Below are 22,684 nucleotides of genomic sequence, written 5' to 3' on the forward strand. Positions count from 1 at the left end.
ACAGAAAATATGGATGAAATATTAGAAAATAAAAAGGGGTAACTGAAACAGATGTCCTTGAACTATTAATACTGTCACACAGAAACAAGGACACTCTTCTAGCTTAAGTAACAAGTAGTCTTCATGATAGTTATTTTGCTCTACATTTACAGTAACTTTTTAAAATGTTATGCTGTATAACTTCTACACTTTTAAAACAGAGTATATATATTTCAACATATGGAAATCAATTAATTTAATAACCCGTACAAATAGACTAAAGAACCAAAAACCACATGATCATTTAAGCAGAGGCAAAAAAACAGTTGACACAATCTGACACCATTTCATGTTAAAAACACTCAATAAACTAGAAATGGAAGGGAACTTTCTCAATCTGATGAAGGGTGTTAATGAAAAATCCATAGCTAACAATGTACTTAATGGTAAAAGACTGAAAGCTTTTCCCCTAAGATCAGGAACAGGACAAGGATATCCACACTTGTCACATCTATTCAACATTGTACTGGAGGTTTTAGGTAGGGCAGTTAGGTAGGGCAAGAATAAGAAATAATATCAGCCAGATTGGAAAGAAAGATGCAAAACTATTTCTGTTTTTCTTTTTTTTTTTTCCACACACACACACTGTATTTTATTTTTACAAGAGATAAATAGGCTGACACCAAGCATTGTACATGGATGACCACAACAAAAGCAACAATGATTGCAATTACCAAACATGAAACACACTCATACTATGTCATAATATTGACATTCAGTCCACTAATCCTCCACTGTAACAGCTCCTTTACTTTGCAGTGAAGATTGATTTGTATATTCTTTGCCTCTGAGTCCTTGTTGGATTTTTTTTTTTTTTTTAATTCAGACAGAAAGTCACAAAAATTATACTCATCCTCATCAGTTCACTCAGTCCCATGTAATTAATTTTTTTTTATCTTGATCTTTTGTTAGCACTTTTATGAGTTCATCAGTTTTTCATTAGAGTTCTGAAAATTCAGTTCTGCTTATTCATTCAGTTCAGCAGTACAGTCAGTTACCAGAAACCTGTACTTGTCAGAGTCTTTTCCATGAATTTCTTAAAGATGAAACCCTTTTATAGGAACATATTCGCAATAGCATCAGAGTACACACAGAACTGTCTGTAAATATTTCTGTTTTTCAATTGCAGTTACATATAGAAAATCCTAAGGCGTTCACCCACACACACGCACACGCACACGCACACACAAATTAGGGCTAATAAACAAGTTCAGCAAGGTTGCAGGACACAAGATCAATGTACAAAAATCAGTTGTATTTCTATACACTACCAATGAATAATCAAAAAATGAAATTAAGAAAACATTTCCATTTATAATAGAATCAAAAAGAATAAAATATTTAAGAATAAATGTAACAAAAGAAGTTTAAGATTTGTGCAATGAAACTTAGAAACCATTGTTGAAAGAAATTAAAGAAGGCCTAAATAAGTGGGAAGCTATTCCATATTCATGGACTGGAAGACAGTATTCTTAAGATGGCAATACTCCCCAATCTACAGATTCACTATAATCTCTGTTAAAATTCCGTTTTGACAGTTTTGCAGAAATTGACCAGTTTATTCTAAAATTGAGAGAGAATGCAAGAGACTCAGAATAGCCAGAACAATCTTGAAAAAGAACAGAATTGGAAGACTCACATATCCAAATTTCAAGACTTACACAAAGCAACAGTAATCAAGACAGTGTGGTAATGCCTTAAGGATAGACTTATATAAATCAATGGAACAGAATTAAGAGTCCAGAAATAAAACCTAACTTTTAATAAAAAAGGTGCCAAAACAATTCAGTGGGGGAAAGAATAGTCTGTTCAACAAATGGTTCTGGGACAACTGAATATCCACATGCAAAAGAATGCTTTTGCTTCTTATCTTATACTATATTTAGAAATTAACTCAAAATGGATCAAAGTCCTAAATGTAAGAGCCAAAATGATAAAACCTTTAGAAGAAAACATAAGTATAAATCTTTGTGACCTTGGATTAGGTAATGGCTTCTTAGATATGACACCTAAAGCACAAGCAACAAAAGAAAAATGGTAGATTAGATTGATCAAAATTTAAGATGTCTGTGTTTCAAAGCATACCACTAAGAAAATGAAAAGACATCTGACAGAATGGGAGAAATTATTTGCAAATCATATATCTGATAATTGTATATTTGACTGGTATCCAGGATATATAAAAAGCTCTTACAAATCAATGATAAAAAGAACCCAATTTAAAAATGGACAATTAATTTGAATATATTTCTCCAAAAGAAAGATACACAGGTGGCCAGTAAGTACATGAAAAGATGCTTAACATCATTCATTATCAGGAAAACACAAATCAAAACCACAATGATATAACCATTTCATACCCAGTGGGATAGCTATAATTTAAAAGGTGGACCATTACAATTACTGGGGAGGATTTGGAGAACTGGTGAAAATGGAACTCTCGTACACTGCTGGTAAGGATGTAAATGGTACCGCCACTTTGGCAGTTTCTCAAAAGGTTAGCATAGAGTTACCATGTGACCCAGCAGATTCACTTCTTGGTATATACCCAAGAAAAGTGAAAACATGTTTACACAAAAACTTGTATGGGGCTTCCCTGGTGGCGCAGTGGTTGAGAATCTGCCTGCCAATGCAGGGGACACGGGTTCGAGCCCTGGTCTGGGAAGATCCCACATGCCGCGGAGCAACTGGGCCCGTGAGCCACAATTACTGAGCCTGCGCGTCTGGAGCCTGTGCTCGGCAGCAAGAGAGGCTGCGATAGTGAGAGGCCCGCACACTGCGATGAAGAGTGGCCCCCGCTTGCAGCAACTAGAGAAAGCCCTTGCACAGAAACGAAGACCCAACACACCCAAAAATAAATAAATAAATAAATAAAAATTAAAAAAAAAAAACAACACTTGTATGTGAGTGTTCATAGCACCATTATCCATAATAGCCAAAAAGTGGAAACAACCCAGTGTTCATCAAATGATGAGTAGATTTTTTTAATGTGGTATATCCATTCAATGGAATATTATTCAGCCATAAAAAGGAATGGCATACTGATACATGCTACAACATGGGTGAACCTTGAGAATGAAAGCCAAATGGAAGAAGCCAGACATAAAAGGCTGCATGTCACATGATCTCATGAATATGAAACATCCAGAATAGGCAAATCCCTAGAGACAGGAAGTAGATTAGTACTTGCCTAGTGAGGGAGAATAGGAAATTACTGTTAATGTGTATAGGGTTTCATTTTGGAGTCATGAAAATATTCTGGAATTAGGTAGTGGTGATAGTTTCCTACTTTGTGAACATAGTAAAAACCACTGAATAGTACCTTTAAGATGGTGAATTTTATGGTATGTGAATTATATCTCAATAACAGGAAAATTAATTTTTAGAAATGTCTTAAAAGTTTATCATTTGGTCACCTTTGGAGGTTGCTATGACATGAACTCATTCTGCACACTGGTAAATTTATGGAAATAATTCTGTACTAACTGATAACAGAATGACCAAATAGCTCATGAAGGAAAGCTTTTTTTTTTAATGGTAGTTTTTCTGAAAATTGTAACTAATTAATGGTAGAATATCACTAATTTGCTATACCTACTGGAATAAGTAATGATAATCACTGGCTACTAATGAGGGAACTTGATGAATGGATCAGGCTGGTAATCTGTTTGATCCATCTTAACATTACTAAAAGACATTATGTGTCTCCTGCCTTCAGCCTATCAAATCAAACAAGGGAGTTTTCTTTCTTGGTTGGGGTGGGGGATGGGTGCCCATTCACTTTGTAAAACAGTCCTCTACAGTTTTGATAAGGTATGCCTCAGCAGGCATCCTCTTTCATCTCCAGACACTCCTCTGTTTTAAGTTTACTGCTTCTGGCAGTCTTTGTCAGAAAGTTTGGTTTAGGGCAAGATGGAGTTTGTGTTTTGATTCTTCTTTTCTTTTTATGTTTTTGTATGATTCTTGAGAGGCGATAGGGTCCTGGATGACGTTACCAAGTCATCTTGAACCTAAGGAGTCTTTGGGAACCAAGTCAATGGCCTAGGTGAGAGATAATCAAGACCTGAGCTAGGACAGAGGTGATGTTGATAGGGTAACAGGACAGAGTGATGTGTTTGGGGATATTAGGCAAGGCACACAGTAGGGACTTCATTAATGTTTGTTAACTGTTGAATGGACATAAGTGAGTTTGTCCAATTTTAGGGTTTTATTGCAATTATGGTATGAATTGTGCCAGTGTATCTGTGGTCCAGTTTCAAGAGTTACCACACATAAATTGAGTATCTGTGGTCCATTTCAAGAGTTACCACACATAAATTGAGTCAGTCATGTGCTTCTAGAGGAGAGGTTGCAAACTGGTGGCTGATAGGTCAAATCTGGCCCACAACTGTGTTTCATTTGGCTTCCACAATAGTTTTTTTTTTTTTTCCTTTAATTTGTTGCCAACTTTTCAAAATAGATTTCACATAAAAGTTGGGGTTTCTGGCTTCTCTTGAAAAAGCAGAAGATCTGGCAACACTGGGCTTACATTCCCATCAAGGCAGCAACTTCAGCTGAAGCTGAATAGTGACTGCATTAGACCCAATCCTCTGCTGCCTCTGTCACTCACTGCCCTTATGGGCGTTTGAGTTGTGATCCTTACTGCAGTAGTTTCAGGAAGCTATCTTCTAAATCCTACATTGTTACTTTTAACTACCTTTTTTCTTATATTGCTATTTAACACACCATATGACTCCTATCTAATTAGAATATAAGCTCTGTGTTTAGCAGTAAGTGTGTGTGTTCTATTTCTGGACATTCTCCATGGGGTTGGTATAGGGCCTTACACACTATAGGGAAGTCAGTATATATTTATACATCTCTACTCTGATTTGGCAAGGTAATTGAGGAAGCCCAATATCCCATGGCTTTCAAGACATTTTTATGATGTAGGAAAGCGTCTTGACACATTGGTTTGGAAATAGATCTGCTTTATTATTACCGTTTGAAGAAATGATTCATGTTTATAGTTTTTTCTTCTTATTTCTGTGAACCAGTTGCCTCAGATAATCTTAGGGTTAAAATTACTTTGTTAGGTTACTGCAGTTGTGTGGTTAATAACATTTTGTATATGATATTAAATATTTTCTTGGCGATATTAATAATGTGGATCCTTTGAGTTAGGTCTGATAAGTATTTTCTCATAGGTAAATGATTACAGAAAATAAAAGGGAAGAGCTGAGCGCTTTCTTGGGATATTCATCATCAGAAATGATGTGGGAAAATGAATTTATTGTTTCTTTTTAAGTGTTATTTAATGATACAAGTACAAAGAGATAATGAAAACAGTTGCTGGTAATATTAGAAGTATAGGAAAAAGCTGTGTTGTGTGCATGTGGTTGGATTGTAGAGCTCAGTTTAAGAGGAAGTCATTGAGGTAATTACTATAAAGTTATTGAAAATTGTCTTCCTTTATGGACATAAACCACATCTTCTTTAGCCCCACACTAGGCAATCGGGTAATGATTTTGAATGTCTAGTTTGAACATTGTAAATGTTGGTTTCACACCATGAATATTTCTTAACCTTTATTGTGTATCTATTTTTACATTAGGTGAGAAATTCATCCACACTTCTCTTCAGTACATTGATCACAAGAATATTTGGAGTTAAAAGGGGAAAGGATGAACTTTCCAAAAAAAATAGGTAAGCTTCATCTAATGCTAACTTTACTTTTTTACAAAATATTGTCCTGGCCAAAAATAATTTTTGGAATTTTGCTTACTTTTATAGATTCATCTAGAGCATAAAACTATAAAAATACTATGGTAAATTAACCTATGCTGCCAAATTCTAAGCCCTTGGGCAAAAATATCTACTGTTTAATAAGTGGACCTTTCAAAGCAGCAAAAAAATATATATCAGAGTAGCAAGGGCTGAAATGTAGAGCTTGTTTCTCAGTGCAACAGCTAAAGTTCGTTTTTTTGTTTTGTTTTGTTTTTGATTTACATCTTCTTCACGTATTCCTGAAATGTCCTATATTGCTTTTTCTTGATGTGTCATCACTTACTAGCTTGTGCAATATCTTTGCTTTTATAGTAACTGGAAGTTTAAATGTTTATAGTACACTCATCGGGACATGTCCCAGATTACTTTTACATTAACCTCTAACCAAGGGGAGCAGTTACGGATGTTGGTCACACAGAATAAACAATGCTTTTTACTTTTAGGTCTTCGGTGTTATGTTTACTCTCTAAGACATTTTCCTCTTAAGGTTTTTTTTAACGTCTGGGAAAAAAACTTACTGAAATATTTTGATTATGAGTAATTTTTAGATACAATGCACAAGTTCTGTTTGTTTTTTAAAGAAGAGAAGCTTTGAATAGCTGTTTCTTTAGCACTTAGGAGGGTTTAGTGTTAGTCTAGTGGCTTGCAGTTGTTAACACTAGATGTCACTGTCGCTGCATGCTTAATCATTTCTTAACTTCATTTACTATATCTGATTTGGCCCAGTGGTCTTTCTCTTGATGCTCTAGAGATAAATCAGGTCCTATTCCTCTCCTGCCTAAAAAAGTTGATGATCACACTTTTTTTTTTTTTTAATAAATTTATTTATTTATTTATTTTTGGCTGTGTTGGGTCTTCGTTTCTGTGTGAGGGCTTTCTCCAGTTCCGGCCAGCGGGGGCCACTCTTCATCACGGTGCGTGGGCCTCTCACTATAGCGGCCTCTCCCATTGCGGAGCACAGGCTCCAGACGCGCAGGCTCAGTAGTTGTGGCTCACGGGCCTAGCTGCTCTGCGGCATGTGGGATCTTCCCAGACCAGGGCTCGAACCCATGTCACCTGCATTGGCAGGCAGATTCTCAACCACTGCGCCACCAGGGAAGCCCCTGATGATCACACTTTTAAGTCAGGTTTTAAGCTCTTGTTTATTAAAATATATTTTCTTGTGATGGAACTAAGTCTTAGGAATGAGAAAATATCATGAAATTATTTTATGATGCACTGTTGGTAAATCTAATGAAATCTACTGGTAGTTCTGAATTGTTATTTAAATTGCTATTTATCACCCTATAAAATTCAATAAATATTTAAATGGAAAGCAGTTGGCTCTAAGTGTGAATTCCTTGAGTATACTAAGGAAATACTAGAGAGTTTTTTTTTTAGCTGAGTTGTATTTCTAATAATGGTAACATTATTCCTTTGAAAGGCTGATTGTAAGTTTTACTATTTAGCTGGTTCCTAAATAAATTCTTCCTGTCACTAGTTTGAAATCACTAATATTTGTTTCTTTTTAGCTTTGCTTATTTTGTTAATAATTCAATAAAGTGCTGAGGTTTAAAACAGTTTGGTCATATTATAAGGCCATGATAAATAGTGTATAAATAAAATATGAGGTTATCAAACAAGTGAAATTAATGTTTAAAACTGAACTCGAAAATGAAGAAATGCTTTTTTTCCCTTTTACTTTTTATGAAGTGAGTGATTCTTGGATGTGTATACAAATTTTACTTTATACAGGAGAAAATGATCAGATTCATTTTATGTAGGTTGCATCTGAAGGAGGGTGGAGGAATGGCACAATGAAACCACACTGTTGTAATCTCTTTGCCACAGCTTGCTGATGTGAACCTCCATTATAAATTCATTCCTCTTAAATAGGAAAGGTTACAAAATATATAACTTTCCTAGAAAGAGGGAAATAGAATATTCATATAATTGTCTTGAATAAAGCTGAAAAGTGAAATGAAGGTATTAAAAAGTTAATTATTTTTAATGTGATAAGCATTTTTGGTGAGAGTTTTTATTTCAATAACCTGAAGGTTAGTATATATCATTATATATACAAGGCTTCTGTTCTTTGTTTAACCCTTAAAGAGTATATTTCTCGGCAGCACCCACTAGATTTGCTCTGCAAAACCTTTAGTGTCTTAAACTTGCCATTATTTGTAATGATTCTTCTAGCTGTAGTTTGTTTAATTATGTCACTTTTGGGTGAAATGTTTATATACCTGTCCGCTACAATATTAACTCCCGGTGGGCAGAGCCTTTTGCTTCTATTCTGTGTATGTATCATGGGCACTGTAAGAATGCTAGTAATAATGATGTCTTATTGGTTGGTTACTCAACCATTGAATAACTAAACTCAGCCAATGAGACCTCATAGGCCAGTGAAGTCTACTTTCACAGCCACAGATTGTTCTGCGCACAGTCTTGCAAATGTGCGCTCTTGATCAGAAGGGAACTGGACAGAAAAAGAACATCTGCCTTTCCCATCTAGTGGAAAAATAGTCTATCCTGGAGTAAACAGACTTGGTTTCTAAGCATTATGCTACCACTGGAGATGACCTTAATAGACTCCCTTACCCGCTTTGCACTTCAATTTCTCCATCTATAGACCAGGAATAATAAGATCTGTGTTCTGTACTCATAGGGCTATAGGGAGAATAAAACAAACTAGTAACAGTTCATTTTCATTTAAAATATTGGAAGTCCTATGCAATTAGAGATGTAGTTTGCTTTTTCTCTGTTACCACTTCTATTATTGTACTCATCTCATTGTCTTACAGTTCCCCTGTGCTTTTGGAGTACAGGGTCAGTATCTTATCCTTATTTTTGTATGCCTGGTGCCTAGCATAGTGTCTGGCATGTAATGGCCAGAAATACTTGCATACTGAATAAGCAAATTTTGTTACTAGATGGGAGATGAGAAATCTGGTTTCTACTCCTGGCTTTGTTGCCATAGACCCGCCATAACCAACTGAAACAAGTTAGTTAACCTCTCTGGGCCTTGGTTTTCTCCTCTAAGATAAGAGATTTGGACTATCCTTGAAGTCTCTTTATTTCTATCAAATGCTAAGCTGGGCTTTACGTAATTGTTACTAGAATTATGAGTTTGGTAAACTGCTATGTTCCCAGTGCCTAGAACAGTACCTGCTTGGTAGTAGGGACAAGAAGTTCCCGTTTCATGTATAAAGAAAGGAGCAGAGGTTCTGCCTCTTCCCCATTTATAAGTATATAGAGTATGCTTGAAATGATTGGACTCTAGAGCTCACTAGCCTTGTTCTAGATGTGTCTTTTGGATTATGTAGAATGAGAAAACATGTTTCACTTGTTTGTTTTAAATAATGGTATTACATTTAAATTTTCTAAAGCTCCTTTCCTTTCTATTTATTACCCCCGGACTGGCTTGGCCCGACAGAATGAGTAATTGATCCTTTGTATTGATAGAATCAGAAGCTACTCAGCTCTGTGATGTGGGGAGTGTGCTGGGCATTCCAAAATAGCCTCCATCTGCACTGTGAGTGGGCTGTTCTTGGTAGTTCCTCATTCCTTACAGGGCAGGAGCTAAACCAGTGTGATCTTTAACTCTAGGTCTTTCTCTTTAGCCCCTTTTTGTATTAATCTTCAACTGTTCTATTCCCAGGTAAAGAACAAATATCAATATACATGTAGTAGTCTGAAAACCTTTATTTTAGACTTTGCCAAAGCTTCATACAGGTGCTCAGTGTACAGAGTGTTCTATAGCTCTTGTTCTCTCTTCATTTTAAATCAGTCGGCCAATAAGAATTCGTAAGCATTTGTCATGAACTCAATATTGACACGGTGGAGGAGTCCATGAGAAATATAAAAGGTGGACCTTGTTCAAGGAGCTTACGTTTCAGCTAGGGAAACGAGAATTGTCATCTGTTGTGAAGCAGATACAAATAGAAGACAACATACAGTAATCAGCTGCACAATGTGGTCTGAATAATGGCTGCGTTAGAAATTCACTAGTGGGAGAGTTGCGTGGAGCAGTTGGGGGGACTGTGTTTCTTATAAAGCTTTGGGGATGAGTAGATTTGGGGTACGTGGAAACAGGTAGGTTGAAAAAGAGGAACAAAAGAATAATAATCTTGTTTTCAGTGTTAAGTACAATCTCAATTCTGTCTTGTTAGAGAGAGCTCATATTCAAATTAATAGCTTAGGATGATTTAATACAGTTTAAGAGGAAAATGTTTGTAAAAGGATCACCAGGTCCAAGTAAAATTATTTCTAATGACTATGTTAGGAGATGTTAAATTGTATTTGTTTTATTTTCCAGGGTACAAATAACAGAGAATTGCTTTAGTTATTTCCCTTAACGTCTTAGTGGTGTGAGTCTGGAAGGATCCTCTGAGGGACATCTAGTCTAGTCTAGCCCCTGCTTAGAGACAGATTTTGAAGCAGTTTCCAGACAGATTGGCTTCTCTCCTGTTCTTCATGTTTTCTAGGAAAAGAGATTCCACAAGTTTTTGTGGTTACCCACTCCATTGTTTAGGAAAGAATTGGATTCTCAAAACTAAAATTGGGAGCTGTAGGACAACTAGGTTTTTAAATTTTAGAGAATGTAATTATTAGAATTCAGAATAGCTTATTTGCTTTGAACTACACAGTAGTTTGTAGCAAGTGCCTATTTGGCCAAACTGAAGATCAGAATTTTCTTTTGACTGTGGCCAGGATAACCTTAACATCCTCAGACCCAATGGGTTCTCGTCTTCTCCATTTAACAAGCATTTATATTGCATTTTCACTCTGGGCCCTCTGCTGGGCACTGGGATCCAAAGATGAATCAGACATACTCTTGGCCCTAGGGAAACGGACAGTCTAATGAATATGGCAGTTACCTGCGGCGCTAGAGTCTCTGTTCCACTCGTGTAAAAGGAATGGAGAAGTTGTGAAGGGAGATGGCATATCCTTAGCGCCTATTTGCGTGCTTGGCATGTGCCAAATTCTTTATAAGTGTCTATTTTAGCCTTCATCACAGCCCTGCAGAGTGGATAGAGTCATTCTAATTTCACACAGGAATAAACTAGGGTTGGTGAGATTGAGTTATTTGCCCGAGGTCATACAGCCAGAAAGTGGTAGAACTAGAACCCAAATCCAGCTACATCTGCAGAGCACATGCGGATTTACCCACCAGCACACACAGCCCCTTATGAGCAGTGAGTCACTTTTGAGAGTGTGGCTTTAGATTTTACATCCTGAGACTGTGGGAAATGAGGCACTTCACCAAAGTCTCAGTGTGGAGCCAGGACTCTCACATGTTCCATGTGGCAAGTTGATTTTAAGACCTTTTTATTACCCCCAATAGGATATCAGTGTGGCCAGTAAGCCATTTATTTACCTCTATAAAACTCTGGTATTTGATGATAGTTTGGTGCTATGGGGAGAGGATTTGGGGGTTTTGTGATAATCTTTGTCTATTGTATGATGTCTTCTAGGCTTAACCTAATGTTTTTCCAAATCTCTGCTTATAATTTTCATTCATATATTTAATAATGATTATAATAATAACCATTATTATATTAGTTTTTATATTTGAGAGGACATAAGTAGCCATCCAGTCCCATTCTCATTTTGCAGATGTGAAAATTGAGGTGCTCAAGGTCACACAGCTAGTGCTGGAAATAAAGTTAATGGTTACTTTTAGCTTACAGTAAGCTCAACTAGAACATTTAAAAATTTTAGCTGATTATTTATAAATGGAGTTTCTATTAGCAACAATAATACTAGTTTGGATTCAAATAATTTGAAATTAAGCTAAGAGCCCCAGTGTTTTGATACGGTCTGGAGGTATCATTCATGCGTCTTCCACAGTTGTTTACAGAACATTCGATCTGGTTCTTTAGGCAGAGTAGGTAAATGTGTATTCTTGGAGACTGAGAAGTTAAGTACAAGTCTTGTGTAACCCTTGTTGAGAAGTTCTTAAAATCAGAATTAAGTCTATTCTGACACTTTGGCCTACTGGAGAGTTTCATGTTTCAAGTTTTTGTTCATTCTTAGGTTCATGGATCACAGGTAGGAAAACCACAAATAAAAATTTTAACCAAAAAGAAGCTCTTAAAAAGAAATATGTTCATGAACTTGAAGTGGGAATTAGTCATTGTGTTCTTAAATATTGACTCTTGCGGGGACGAAGTAATCTTTGTTCCTAAGTACTGCTTCAGGCCATTGCCTTCTTTAATAACTAAGGCATTGTTGCTTTAGTTTGAGCATGTTCTATGGAATTTTGGCAATGCATGCATCCTCTTTCTGCATCTCAGTAAAAGCATGAGTAAATATTTTTTCTTAGCTTTGGTATTTTTGTAGCTTACATTTTATATGAACCAGACTAATATAATGTAATACCAGGATTACATAATTTAGGACGTCAGGATTTCTTCCAGGACTCTGAGATAAAGTCTTCATTTATCAGGGGTTTTACAAGCAGTATTTGTTGCTCATTCAATACCTGTAGAGAAATACCACAGAGCTCTTTTCCAAATGAGAAAATGGAGTCAAAGAGGTTAAAACCAGAGGGAACAGTTTCTTTAGAACTTGGATAATATTTCTTCTTTATTCAGAACTTGGTCCTTATAACTATTGATTTTAGTAATGGATAGTTTAGAAATTCCAGGAATTTTGAACTATTCTTGTTACACACCAAACTTTTAATAAAATACAATCAATAAAATTTTTTCATTGAATATTTGCTATGTGCCTTGCCACTCTAATATGTACACAAGTAGTTTATGACATGGTCTTGGATTTCAAGGATTTTATCATTTACTGAGAGAGAAGACCAACATGTGAGCTAGCTTAGGAAAAATGAGTATCAAACTCTGATATTGTCAGGGGATGAGGGGGTCAGAGGAGGATGAGGTTGGGCTTTGTACAGGAGTCAGGCTTAATCTGGATTTGAAAAAATGGGTAGGATTTGAATGGGTAAAGACGAGGATGTTGCATATAAGGTTATATAGGCATGAACAAAGATATCGAGATTAGAACACATGTTGTATATGTCTGAGAAAGTTAGAAGATAAACCAGACCAGGACTGAAAGCACATGATGGAAATATTCATCCGTTCATCCATTTAGTCATTTATTCCTAGAGTCAAGGATTCACTGACCATCTATTCTGTGTAAGCACTGAACCATGTTCTGGGGCTATATCAATGAGTAAAACAAGCCAAGGAGACTGGTTTGAATTTTACACAACATTATGAATCATTTATAAGTTTTAGTATTGGAGTATTCCATGATAAAGGCATTGTTTTAGGAATCAGTTGAGAAGTGATTGCATTCTGTGTCCCCCGCTGGTAGTATTGGAGAATATGATGCAAGACCCTGGAAGAAAGTTACTTAGGAATAACTGATACTCTCTGTAGATTATTAAAGCTCGGTTCCAGCTTGGTATGGTTTTTTTTCAGCATTTATTCTTTTTGTTACTTCTAAATTGAGTAGTGGCTATATTAGAGGGGAATATGCCTTATGTTTTAAGGATTACTAGCTTCCTTAAGTTATTAAAAAGATATTTAGTGAAAAGTAAATTGTAAAGTCAAGTAAGTTTTGGAAATGCTGGATTAAATAAAAATTTCTTTATGACAGGACTTCTCAGAACATTTAATATGCTACAGTGGTTTTTGTGTCTCTTCAAGAGTGGGATATGCCATGCAGTATTTCCCCAAGTTAAAGAACTTATATCTGGGGAATTTATATCTGGGGAAGTCCACCAGATATAAATTTAAAATGGTATCCTGGCATGTGGTAGGTGGTAAATAAATATGAATCAATGAAAATTTCATAATTTTAGACCTTTTAAAATCTTATATTTAAAGTGCCTCTTTGGGGACTTCCCTGGTGGCACAGTGGTCGAGAATCTGCCTGCCAATGCAGGGGGACACACGTTCAAGCCCTGGTCCAGGAAGATCCCACATGCCTTAGAGCAACTAAGCCCGTGCACCACAACTACTGAGCCTGTGCTCTAGAGCCCGCGAGCCACAACTACTGAGCCCGCGCATCACAACTACTGAAGCCCACACGCCTAGAGCCCATGCTCCGCAACAAGAGAAGCTACCTCAATGAAAAGCCTGCGCACCACAACAAAGAGTAGCCCCCGCTCGCCACAACTAGAGAAAGCCCATGTGCAGCAACGAAGACCCAACGCGGACAAAGATAAATAAATAAATTTATTAAAAAAATTTAAAATACATAAATAAAGTGCCTCTTTGGGAGAATGAACTTTATATCCTAAATCAGTTTCTTCTACCATTTTGTCAGAAGAAGATAACGTCCATTTTCCCAAAGCCTTGATCATTGATAATGGGGGAAATAGGGCCTACACCCTGGTTGATGAACTGATCAGCAAGGTCAGTACCAAGCCCATCAGGGTGTGATGTATGTATGTATGTGTGTGTGTGTGTGTGTGTGTGTGTGTGTGTGTGTGTGTGTGTGTGTTGGAAAGGCAGGTAGGGAGAGGGGAACAGAACAGTAGCCAGCTCTGAAATATAATAGGTAAGGCCTTAGGATCTACTAGGACGGCTGAGTTCTGTACCTTTGGTCTGTATGTCTTGCTAGCAGCATACCCTGTTGTTGTCCTTCATCTCCCAAATAACAGCTTCATTTGTTAATATTTAAACAGAGGCTTGAAATAATTCAGACTTGAAGCAGTTAGAATGCTTTTGGCTGCAAGTAGCAGAAAACCCAAATCAAAATTTAAACAATAAGGAAAAGTTATTATCTCACATATAACCAAGAAGTTTTAAGGGGGATTGATTCGTTCCAGGTTGATGACGTCATCAGAGACCCAGGTTCTTTCAGTTTTTTGCTGTGCCATCCTGGATGTGAAGGCATTGGCCTCAGGCAAGCGTCCTTCATGGTTTCAAGATGGCCACAGTTCCAGCCATCACATCTAGATGTAGTAGATGCAATATTCAGTGGCCTTGTGGCATCCCTATTTCTTTTTAAGAATGACAGCACCACCTCTTGTATGTGTTCCCATGCTGTCAACTCCACACTCTACAGACTTTCCTTAACATCTTTTTGGCAGAGTTAACATCTTAGTATGCCCCAACTTATCCCTGACAAGGGAAATGGATCCACCATAATTAGCTTAGACTAATTAGGATTCTCCAGTTGGATCTGGGGTTGGTGTCAGCCCTCCCTGAAGCATATGACTACTCAGAGAAGGGTGAATACCCAACCAAAGTCAAATACTGTTAAAGGAAGGATGGGATGAGGGAATGGATTTTTGTTAGGTGACTAATGATGTCTGCTGCTACATTCTTCTAGGCTATCTCAAAAGCTGTGAAAATGTTAGGAAGATAAATAATAATATATGTAGTATTTTAGCCTAATAGGAAAGTGTATTTTTTTCCTTTATTTGTGCAATTCCTCCATATAATTTTTAAAAGATATGACATAGTAAAAGTGTCTGGATATGTGGTTCTGTATAATTCGCTTCTGAAGGCAAGCCTTCATTATAAAATTCTCGCTCAGGAACAAAGTTTTGTCTTCACACATGAAAAAAGTTTTGTAAAGCTTTAAAATAGAGATGCTGAATAAAATACAATGACTTTCTAAGTCAGAAAATGCTGCTCTGCAATATGAAATATCTCCCTGATTCATAGCTAATCTCTAACAAGCTAACAGAATGTTAACATTGTTTTTTATTATAAACTCTAATTCACTTTGGAATTTGACCAATGTATATTACAACATTGATTTTGTTATTGTAGGGCCAAATGGTGTGAAGTCAAATGATCTTTCTAAGTTTATTGGAATTGGTACTTAATTATTTTAATTTATTAACCAAAAATTCCTATTCTATTTAAATTGAGCATAGTATTTTAATGTTGGGGCCTCTGAATTCAAATTAGGCCAACTGTCTTGAACAATCTCTCTTTCTCTATCTGCCAGGTTTTTTTCTTTTCTGTCTTTCCAAACTGTTAGCATTTTATTCTGTACAAACTGCCTTTATAGAAGTGGAACAAGAGTCTGTCTAGGTCAGGGCAGACCAGCCCGGCTCAGCAGAAGATGGGGTCAGACTGGCTACATTTGACAAGGATCAATAAGTCTGATCCAGGTGCTAAATCTTGGAGGTCTGGAATTTTCTACTCTATAAACACATTCCTAGAGCCATCCATTGCTCCTAATACATCTTTGTCTTTCTTCTGTTTATCTCTATGATGACTCTTGTGAACAACTGATTTAGATACATATAAATGGTCAGTTACACACTTCCTCCCTTTAATTCACTTGATCCCCATTTTCACCCCCTACAATCCAAGCCCTCCTTCTAGGCCACTGGTTTCATTTTTATAGTTGGTGGTCTGTTTAGATGGTCCAACATTTTTTTTTCTTCATCATTTATTCAACAAACATGCTTACTACGTTCAAGACTGAGCACTGAGAGGAGTATAGACATTTATAAAATATGGTCTATGTATTTGAAGAATAGTGGAAGAAGTGAGCTAAGACTTGAACTCAACTGTAATGCAAGGTGGAAAGCCATGAGTACTCTGTTAGCTCCTTTCCTCTCTCTTGGGGGGAGAGCCTGCATGTGCCACTCCTCCCATTTCCTCTCTTCCCTGCCACTGCATAAGTGCGCCTCTGCAGAGCTCACACTTTTCACACACTCATCCTTTCTAGACCCTTCCTCCTTCCCATCCCAGTTCTTCTACCATTTAGGCGGGAAAGACTCATGCGACCATTTCTTTATCTTGCCTTTGTTCTATCTGTGGGACAAGCAATGATTCAGATCATGACCAGTAAACAAGAGGGCAGTATTAGTGATATGCCTCCCCTATCTGTATTTGGAAATGAAATTCTCTGTACTAATAGAACAGTGTCACTGGCCTCTGACGGTGGTGAACGCCCCCTTTTTCCCAGAAACACACCACAAGTCATCATCTCTGTCTCCTTTGTGCATTTAATTAAGCCAACTTAATTTTCCTTAAGCGTCAACATTTTAGGGAAGTGAAAGAGAACTTCTCTTTCAATGGTGTTCTCTTGCTTCGATTAGTTACTAATACTGCAATAACATAGGCTTTAACATTTTATCATTGTAAAAGTATAGTGTTTCAAAGGGGAAGTAAATATATTTTCTGTGGGTTATCTGCAGTGCCACCATTTATAATATTTATGTCTTTGGAAAACGTATTTCAATTGCCAGATGATCATTTATAAGTTGTAGCCCTTTCTACAGATGGACATATCATTCTCAAATACTTGCTTGTTCTTTTTCTTCATGTTTTCAGCCCTGACTGCCTTCAACATTGTGCTACCATGCACTGCCAAACTGGTTGGTTCACCCATGAAAATTGAATTCCAGGGGATTCATGGCATTTTCTATGGAGGTTTCTTTCTCTGGAAATCTCTTCTTGCCCCCACCCCTAATTAAATTGAAATGTAATGATTTTTCTTGGTTTTGTGTACCACTCTTTCTAGCATTTTTTTTTAATTTATTTATTTTTTATTTATTTATTTTTGGCTGTGTTGGGTCTTCCTTGCTGTGCGTGGGCTTTCTCTAGTTGCAGCGAGCGGGGGCTTCTCTTCATTGTGGTGGGCTTCTCATTGCAGTGGCTTCTCTTATTGCATAGCACAGGCTCTAGGTGCACGGGCTTCAGTAGTTGTGGCACGCGGGCTCAGTAGCTGTGGCTCACGGGCTTAGTTGCTCTGCGGCATGTGAGATCTTCCCAGACCAGGGCTCGAACCCGTGTCTCCTGCATTGGCAGGCGGATTCTTAACCACTGCGCCACCAGGGAAGTTCTTCTAGCATTTTTAAGTAACATTTCCTTATGATGGACAAATCATGGTTAACTTAATAATTCTCTTACTATTAAATATTTAGTTTTCCCCTAGTTTTAAAAATATTTTTAATAATGGTGTGGTGAGTATCTTTATTTTAGGAAGTGTTTTAACATATAGGGTTATTTCTTATGGATAGATTCTCCTTGGTGTGATTTCTTGGCAACAAAGTAATATAACTAGTCTTCAGACTCTTTTTATATATTGTCAGATTTCTTGATAAATTAATCTTGAAAAAGTTTCCCCTTGTCACCTTCTTACTCAGGAATTTTCATTAGTTCTCTGTTGCCCATGGTCTAAGGTCTGTGCCCCTTTGATTATTAGCCTTTGTGCTTTTTGTTAAACCTTTTTTTGTTTTGTTTTAACCAACTCTCTACCATTGAGCATTTATAGTCCATCTTATTTTTCCACACTATGCAAAGTGGTACAGGGAATAACCTCATACATTTTAGCTTCGCCCATGTTTTTTGGATTATTTCTTTGGGATAAATGATCAGAAATGGAAGTAGAGTTAAGGAATATAAACATTCCATGAAACTGATAGCCAGACTTCTTTTAAATAAGATATCAATTTACAAATTTGCCAGCACATATAATCTTTCTAGTAGTGGGTATTATTCTTTTTTTAATGCAAATTTAAAAGAATGTGTGTGGGGGGGGAATTACCATGTTGTTTCAATTTATATTGCTTTTCTTACTAATAAGGTTGAACATTTGCCCACATTATTTGTTGGTTAATTGTATTTTCTTCAGCTTAGCTTTCAGGGCCCTATATAATTTGAACCTGCCCTTTTCACCTTATCTCCTGTTAGTCCAACCCACAAATATTTATTAAACTTCTACCAACAAATACATATACTCTAATCAAGCTAATCTGCCTACCATTCCTTTGAGATTTTCCTTTTTGTTGCTTTTATTCATGCTTTTTCTGCTCCTAAAATGCTTGTCCCTTCTCATCTACTTATCGTATGCTGATTTTTCCCATCCTTTGAGATTCAACCTGTATCTTTTTTCCTCTAGGAAGTTTTCCCTGACCTGACTATGGCTTCCTTGAGAGCAGGGCCTGTGTCTGGTGCCCGTTTTGGCCCCAGTACCTTGTAAAGGGTCTGCCTTACATAGGAGGCAAAGAAATGATCTATTGATGTTGCTAAGAAAATGCATGTTGAGCTAGGCAGCTCTAGATTTAACTTCTGGCTCTGACTTTGGGCACGTTTAGTCCCTTGAGCCTCACTTTCTTTATCTCAGCATCATCATATACTGGGGATGATACTAGGATCTGCCTCCCAAGTTGCTGTGAGGAGTAAGCATGGTAATGCTCATAAAGGGCCTGGTGTAGTGATGCTTGGTGTATAGGAGGCTCTCTTTCAGTGAGAATTGTTTTTAAATTAACTGAACGAATAAACTGGTCATCCCAGCACTCACTGGTCTCCATTTCCTTAGGCCTCTTCCTGGTGTACCCCAAATGATGTGTGCCGTCTCTTTCTTGTGTTGGTACTGCTTCTTATGAATTAGTTAGGTACTCTCAAATCAATTCCAAGTTCTTAAGGGGAGGGATTGTGTTTTAAGTTTGATGTATATCCTAAAGCACTGTGTAAATACAGATTGGTTAGGTATAGCTGAGTAGCTTTGGTAGCAGTGAAAACGAGGGCAAGGCAGTGATGAAGACCTCATTTTCTGTTTTTTTACTGAAACCTTTACTGGACCTTTGCTAGAAGAAATTATTTCTCCTAGGGCCTTTAAGAAATGTTTACTTTTGTTGCTTGTTCAGCCAAATGGAGTTAGTTATTCAGTAGAAAATGGTAAAAATATCCAAATAACACCACTGGATTTCACTTTTCCATATAGTGTTTCAAAGTGTTGTATTCATTAATATTTGTGAGAAACCTATGGTTAATACCACAAGAAGTCATAAACTAAACCAGATTTCCCCCCTTTTTAACTTCCACATGGCTTGGATTAACAACAGTGTTACTCCCTAATTTACACCTGGGATTTAAAAACCCTTCTCAAAATGCTGAAACAATGACTCATATTTAGTCACCATGTGACTGGGTTATTTTCATTTATTGAAAATATAAACAACAAAAAACATCCTGGATAAAGAGCTCCATGTATTTTAACTAGTGACAGATGCTATGATCAGAATTTCTACTTAAGTCAGGCATTTTTGACATACACCTCAAGCCTCGCAATTAAGCTTTATGCCTTTCCAAACATAACAGTTAACCAATAAACCAAAATATCAGCCTGGTCTGGCTTAGCTCAGCGGTCTTTTGATTTCTTCCAGTCTGTTTGATGTGGAGGCTTATTGAGATTTATCTATTGAGCTGTTCATAGTTTGTAGGGCTGAGAGCACTGGTTATATTATATAAGATTCCATTAGTGACAGTAGAGTGTAGACAGTCTCTACAGTGTAGATAATTTAGTCAGTTGTGCTGGTCATGGTTTTGTTGAAATTTTTAAGACTTTTGTCAAGATTTTTTTTTATTAATTCTCAGTGATTTTTGTTATTTCCCAGTTTATACTGTGAGCCTCAAAACAGATGTAGTTTGATTGGTTCAATTTAGTAGAAAGTTTTTAAACTTTCAGTAGAAATCTCTATGTAGATTGAAAACTTTTCCACTTATTTGGACCAGTTTATCCACAAGGGAAATAAAAATTAAAAATATACAGTAATCAATTATATATACTTGGTATATGGGGAGTCAGATATCATTCCATTGTATTGTTTGTGAAGGTAATAGCATCAGTATACCCAACTTTATAACATAAAAGCTGCAAAGGACTTTCATATACTTATGTCATGTAATCCTTGTTTGGAATACTCAATAAGTATTATTGTCCTCATTATAAATAACACACTTGGAATTTATATTATTAATTTGCTACATTTCTCATATCTAGTATGAAGCAGAGCTGGTGGTCAAATTCAGATATGACTCCTAATCCAGTTATTTTTCCATTACATTAAAGCTTTTTGTTCTGTAATATACAATATTTCTAAAAGTAACAATGTCCTGCCAAACAGCTTTCCACTGGTTTTATCACATCCTCTTTCCTAAGAAGTAGATTAAAATTACTTGTATTTACTCTGCTGGAGATAAGAAAGTAAGATTATATTGGAGAAATAATAAAACTTATTCATTCTTTCTGCCTCAGTTGCCACATGTATCGAATGGGGGAAACAACTAGCACTCACCTCACAGGGCTTTGGGGTGGAGTAAGTGAATTAATACATGCAAGGGGATTGAGTGCCTGGCATAGAGTAAATGATAATACATTTTGCTATTATTGCCATTCATTTACTCAGCAGTGTTTATTCATCCGTTGCTACACGCCAGGTAATGTGCTAGGCGTTGAAAGATAAATGAGTCAAAGTCTTTTCCTTTAAGGGTCTCACAGTCAAGGGAAGGAGACATACAGGAAAGTACACACCGTTGGCATGAATGTTCTGTATAGAGGCATGCAAGGAGAGATTTGGAAGCGCAGAGTAGGGATGAGTACCTGCTGTCAGAGGAGGCTTCCTATAAGCATCAGGGCCTGAGCTTGAAGGATAAGTAGAAGTTAGCCAAGAAAACAGTAGAGGAAGAAAAGGGAGCCAGGAGGACAGATGACAGTGGTAAAAGGTTGGTGTGAACACGTTTGTTCAATCCAGGATTTCTTGAAGACTCTAATATGCTGATAGGTATTGTGACTTTCCAGTCACAGTATAGTTACTCGCTTAAAATGTTGAATTATGGAATCCTTTTTATGGAGTAGTTTATGAAGAACTATGTTTTAAGGAACACACTTTGGGAAACTCTGGATAAACTGGGTGGTGAGAGGTGAGTGCAGGTCAGAAAGAGGGTAGGCAAGGACAGTGGAGAAGGGCATGTTGATTAGAGATATTAAGACAGTCGGTTTAACAGTATTTAATGAAAAATGAGGAGACCACAGAAGAGGAAAGATAATGAGATGATGGCAGATTTGGGGCTTGGGACAGTGTCTGGGGCTGATGGTGCCATTTACAGAGGTGAAGATTTAGGAGGAAAAACAGATTGGTGATGGATGGGGGAGATACTGAGTTCAGTTACTGTATCTGTTTTGAGACGCCTGAGGGACATCCAATGGAACATACTCATCAAGCAGTTCAATATCCTGGGTCTGGAGCATATGAATGAGCTCTGGGCTGGACAAAGGAGTTGTCCGTGAGAGATGGTATTTTATGCCAGAAAGTGAATGAGAGAACCCAGACGGGTGAGGATAGGCTCCTGGGGGCATCACTGTTTAAATGATGTGTGGAGAAAGAGGATCTCTCAGCAGAGATTATTTCGACAGTCTGATATTCTTTAGGACATGTTTGTCAGTTCCCCTGTGCCCCCCTTTCAAGGTCCATGAGTATTTTGTTTTGTTTTGTTTTTTTGGAAAGTGTCTGACTCCACCCATGCAGGAAATCTACTCTGTGGGCCACTCCTCCCAAGAATCTGCGTAGTTGTAGAAAGAGGCACTTCACCCACACCCTAAGCTCTCTGCCGTGAGTGTGAGATATCCCGCCCAACCCTTCTGAGCCCAGAGGGGGAAGGTGGAGCCATGTTGCACTGTTAAGTTTTTGAGTGTGAGGTCCTTCAGTGTAACTGGAAAAATCATGAAAGAGAAGTATTCCACTGGATTAAACAAGTTCAATGGATTTTAATTTTCCTGATAAACTATTATTAAGAAATTGTTTTGGAGATTTACTCTCTGAGTAGGATTAGCTAACCTACATTTTTCATTTGGATAAGTGATTCTTTAATTAGAAACCAAGATTTAGGGAATAGTTTCTCATTGCTTTATATAGTGTAGAGAAGGTATGTGAAAACGCCAAATGAAGGTTTTCCTCCTGATAGCGAGAAGCAGGGAAAACAAGAGGAAATTATGATATGTTAAGGGAAAGGATTCTGTTCATCCAGCGTGCCTGCTTTTATCTTCAATTCTGGAAGTCTCTGCCGGCAGTTTTTTGTTTTGTTTTGTTTTGTTTTAATTCCCTCTTCTTGTTGTGCGAAAAGTTGCATATTTCTGGCAAAATGTTCATTACTGGCTAGGGGCGCAACAAGCAATC

General features: G+C 37.1%; 1 protein-coding gene across 1 annotated transcript in view; it reads left to right on the forward strand.

Annotated features, from left to right (window-relative positions):
* Positions 1-22,684, forward strand: part of THADA (THADA armadillo repeat containing) — a 325,437-nt gene that overhangs the window by 92,074 nt on the left and 210,679 nt on the right. The window contains 1 exon segment of the mRNA XM_036872571.1: positions 5,633-5,724. Within this exon segment, the coding sequence (XP_036728466.1) occupies positions 5,633-5,724 (92 nt within the window).

Source organism: Balaenoptera musculus, chromosome 13 (genome assembly GCF_009873245.2).
Source record: "Balaenoptera musculus isolate JJ_BM4_2016_0621 chromosome 13, mBalMus1.pri.v3, whole genome shotgun sequence".
NCBI lineage: Eukaryota > Metazoa > Chordata > Mammalia > Artiodactyla > Balaenopteridae > Balaenoptera > Balaenoptera musculus.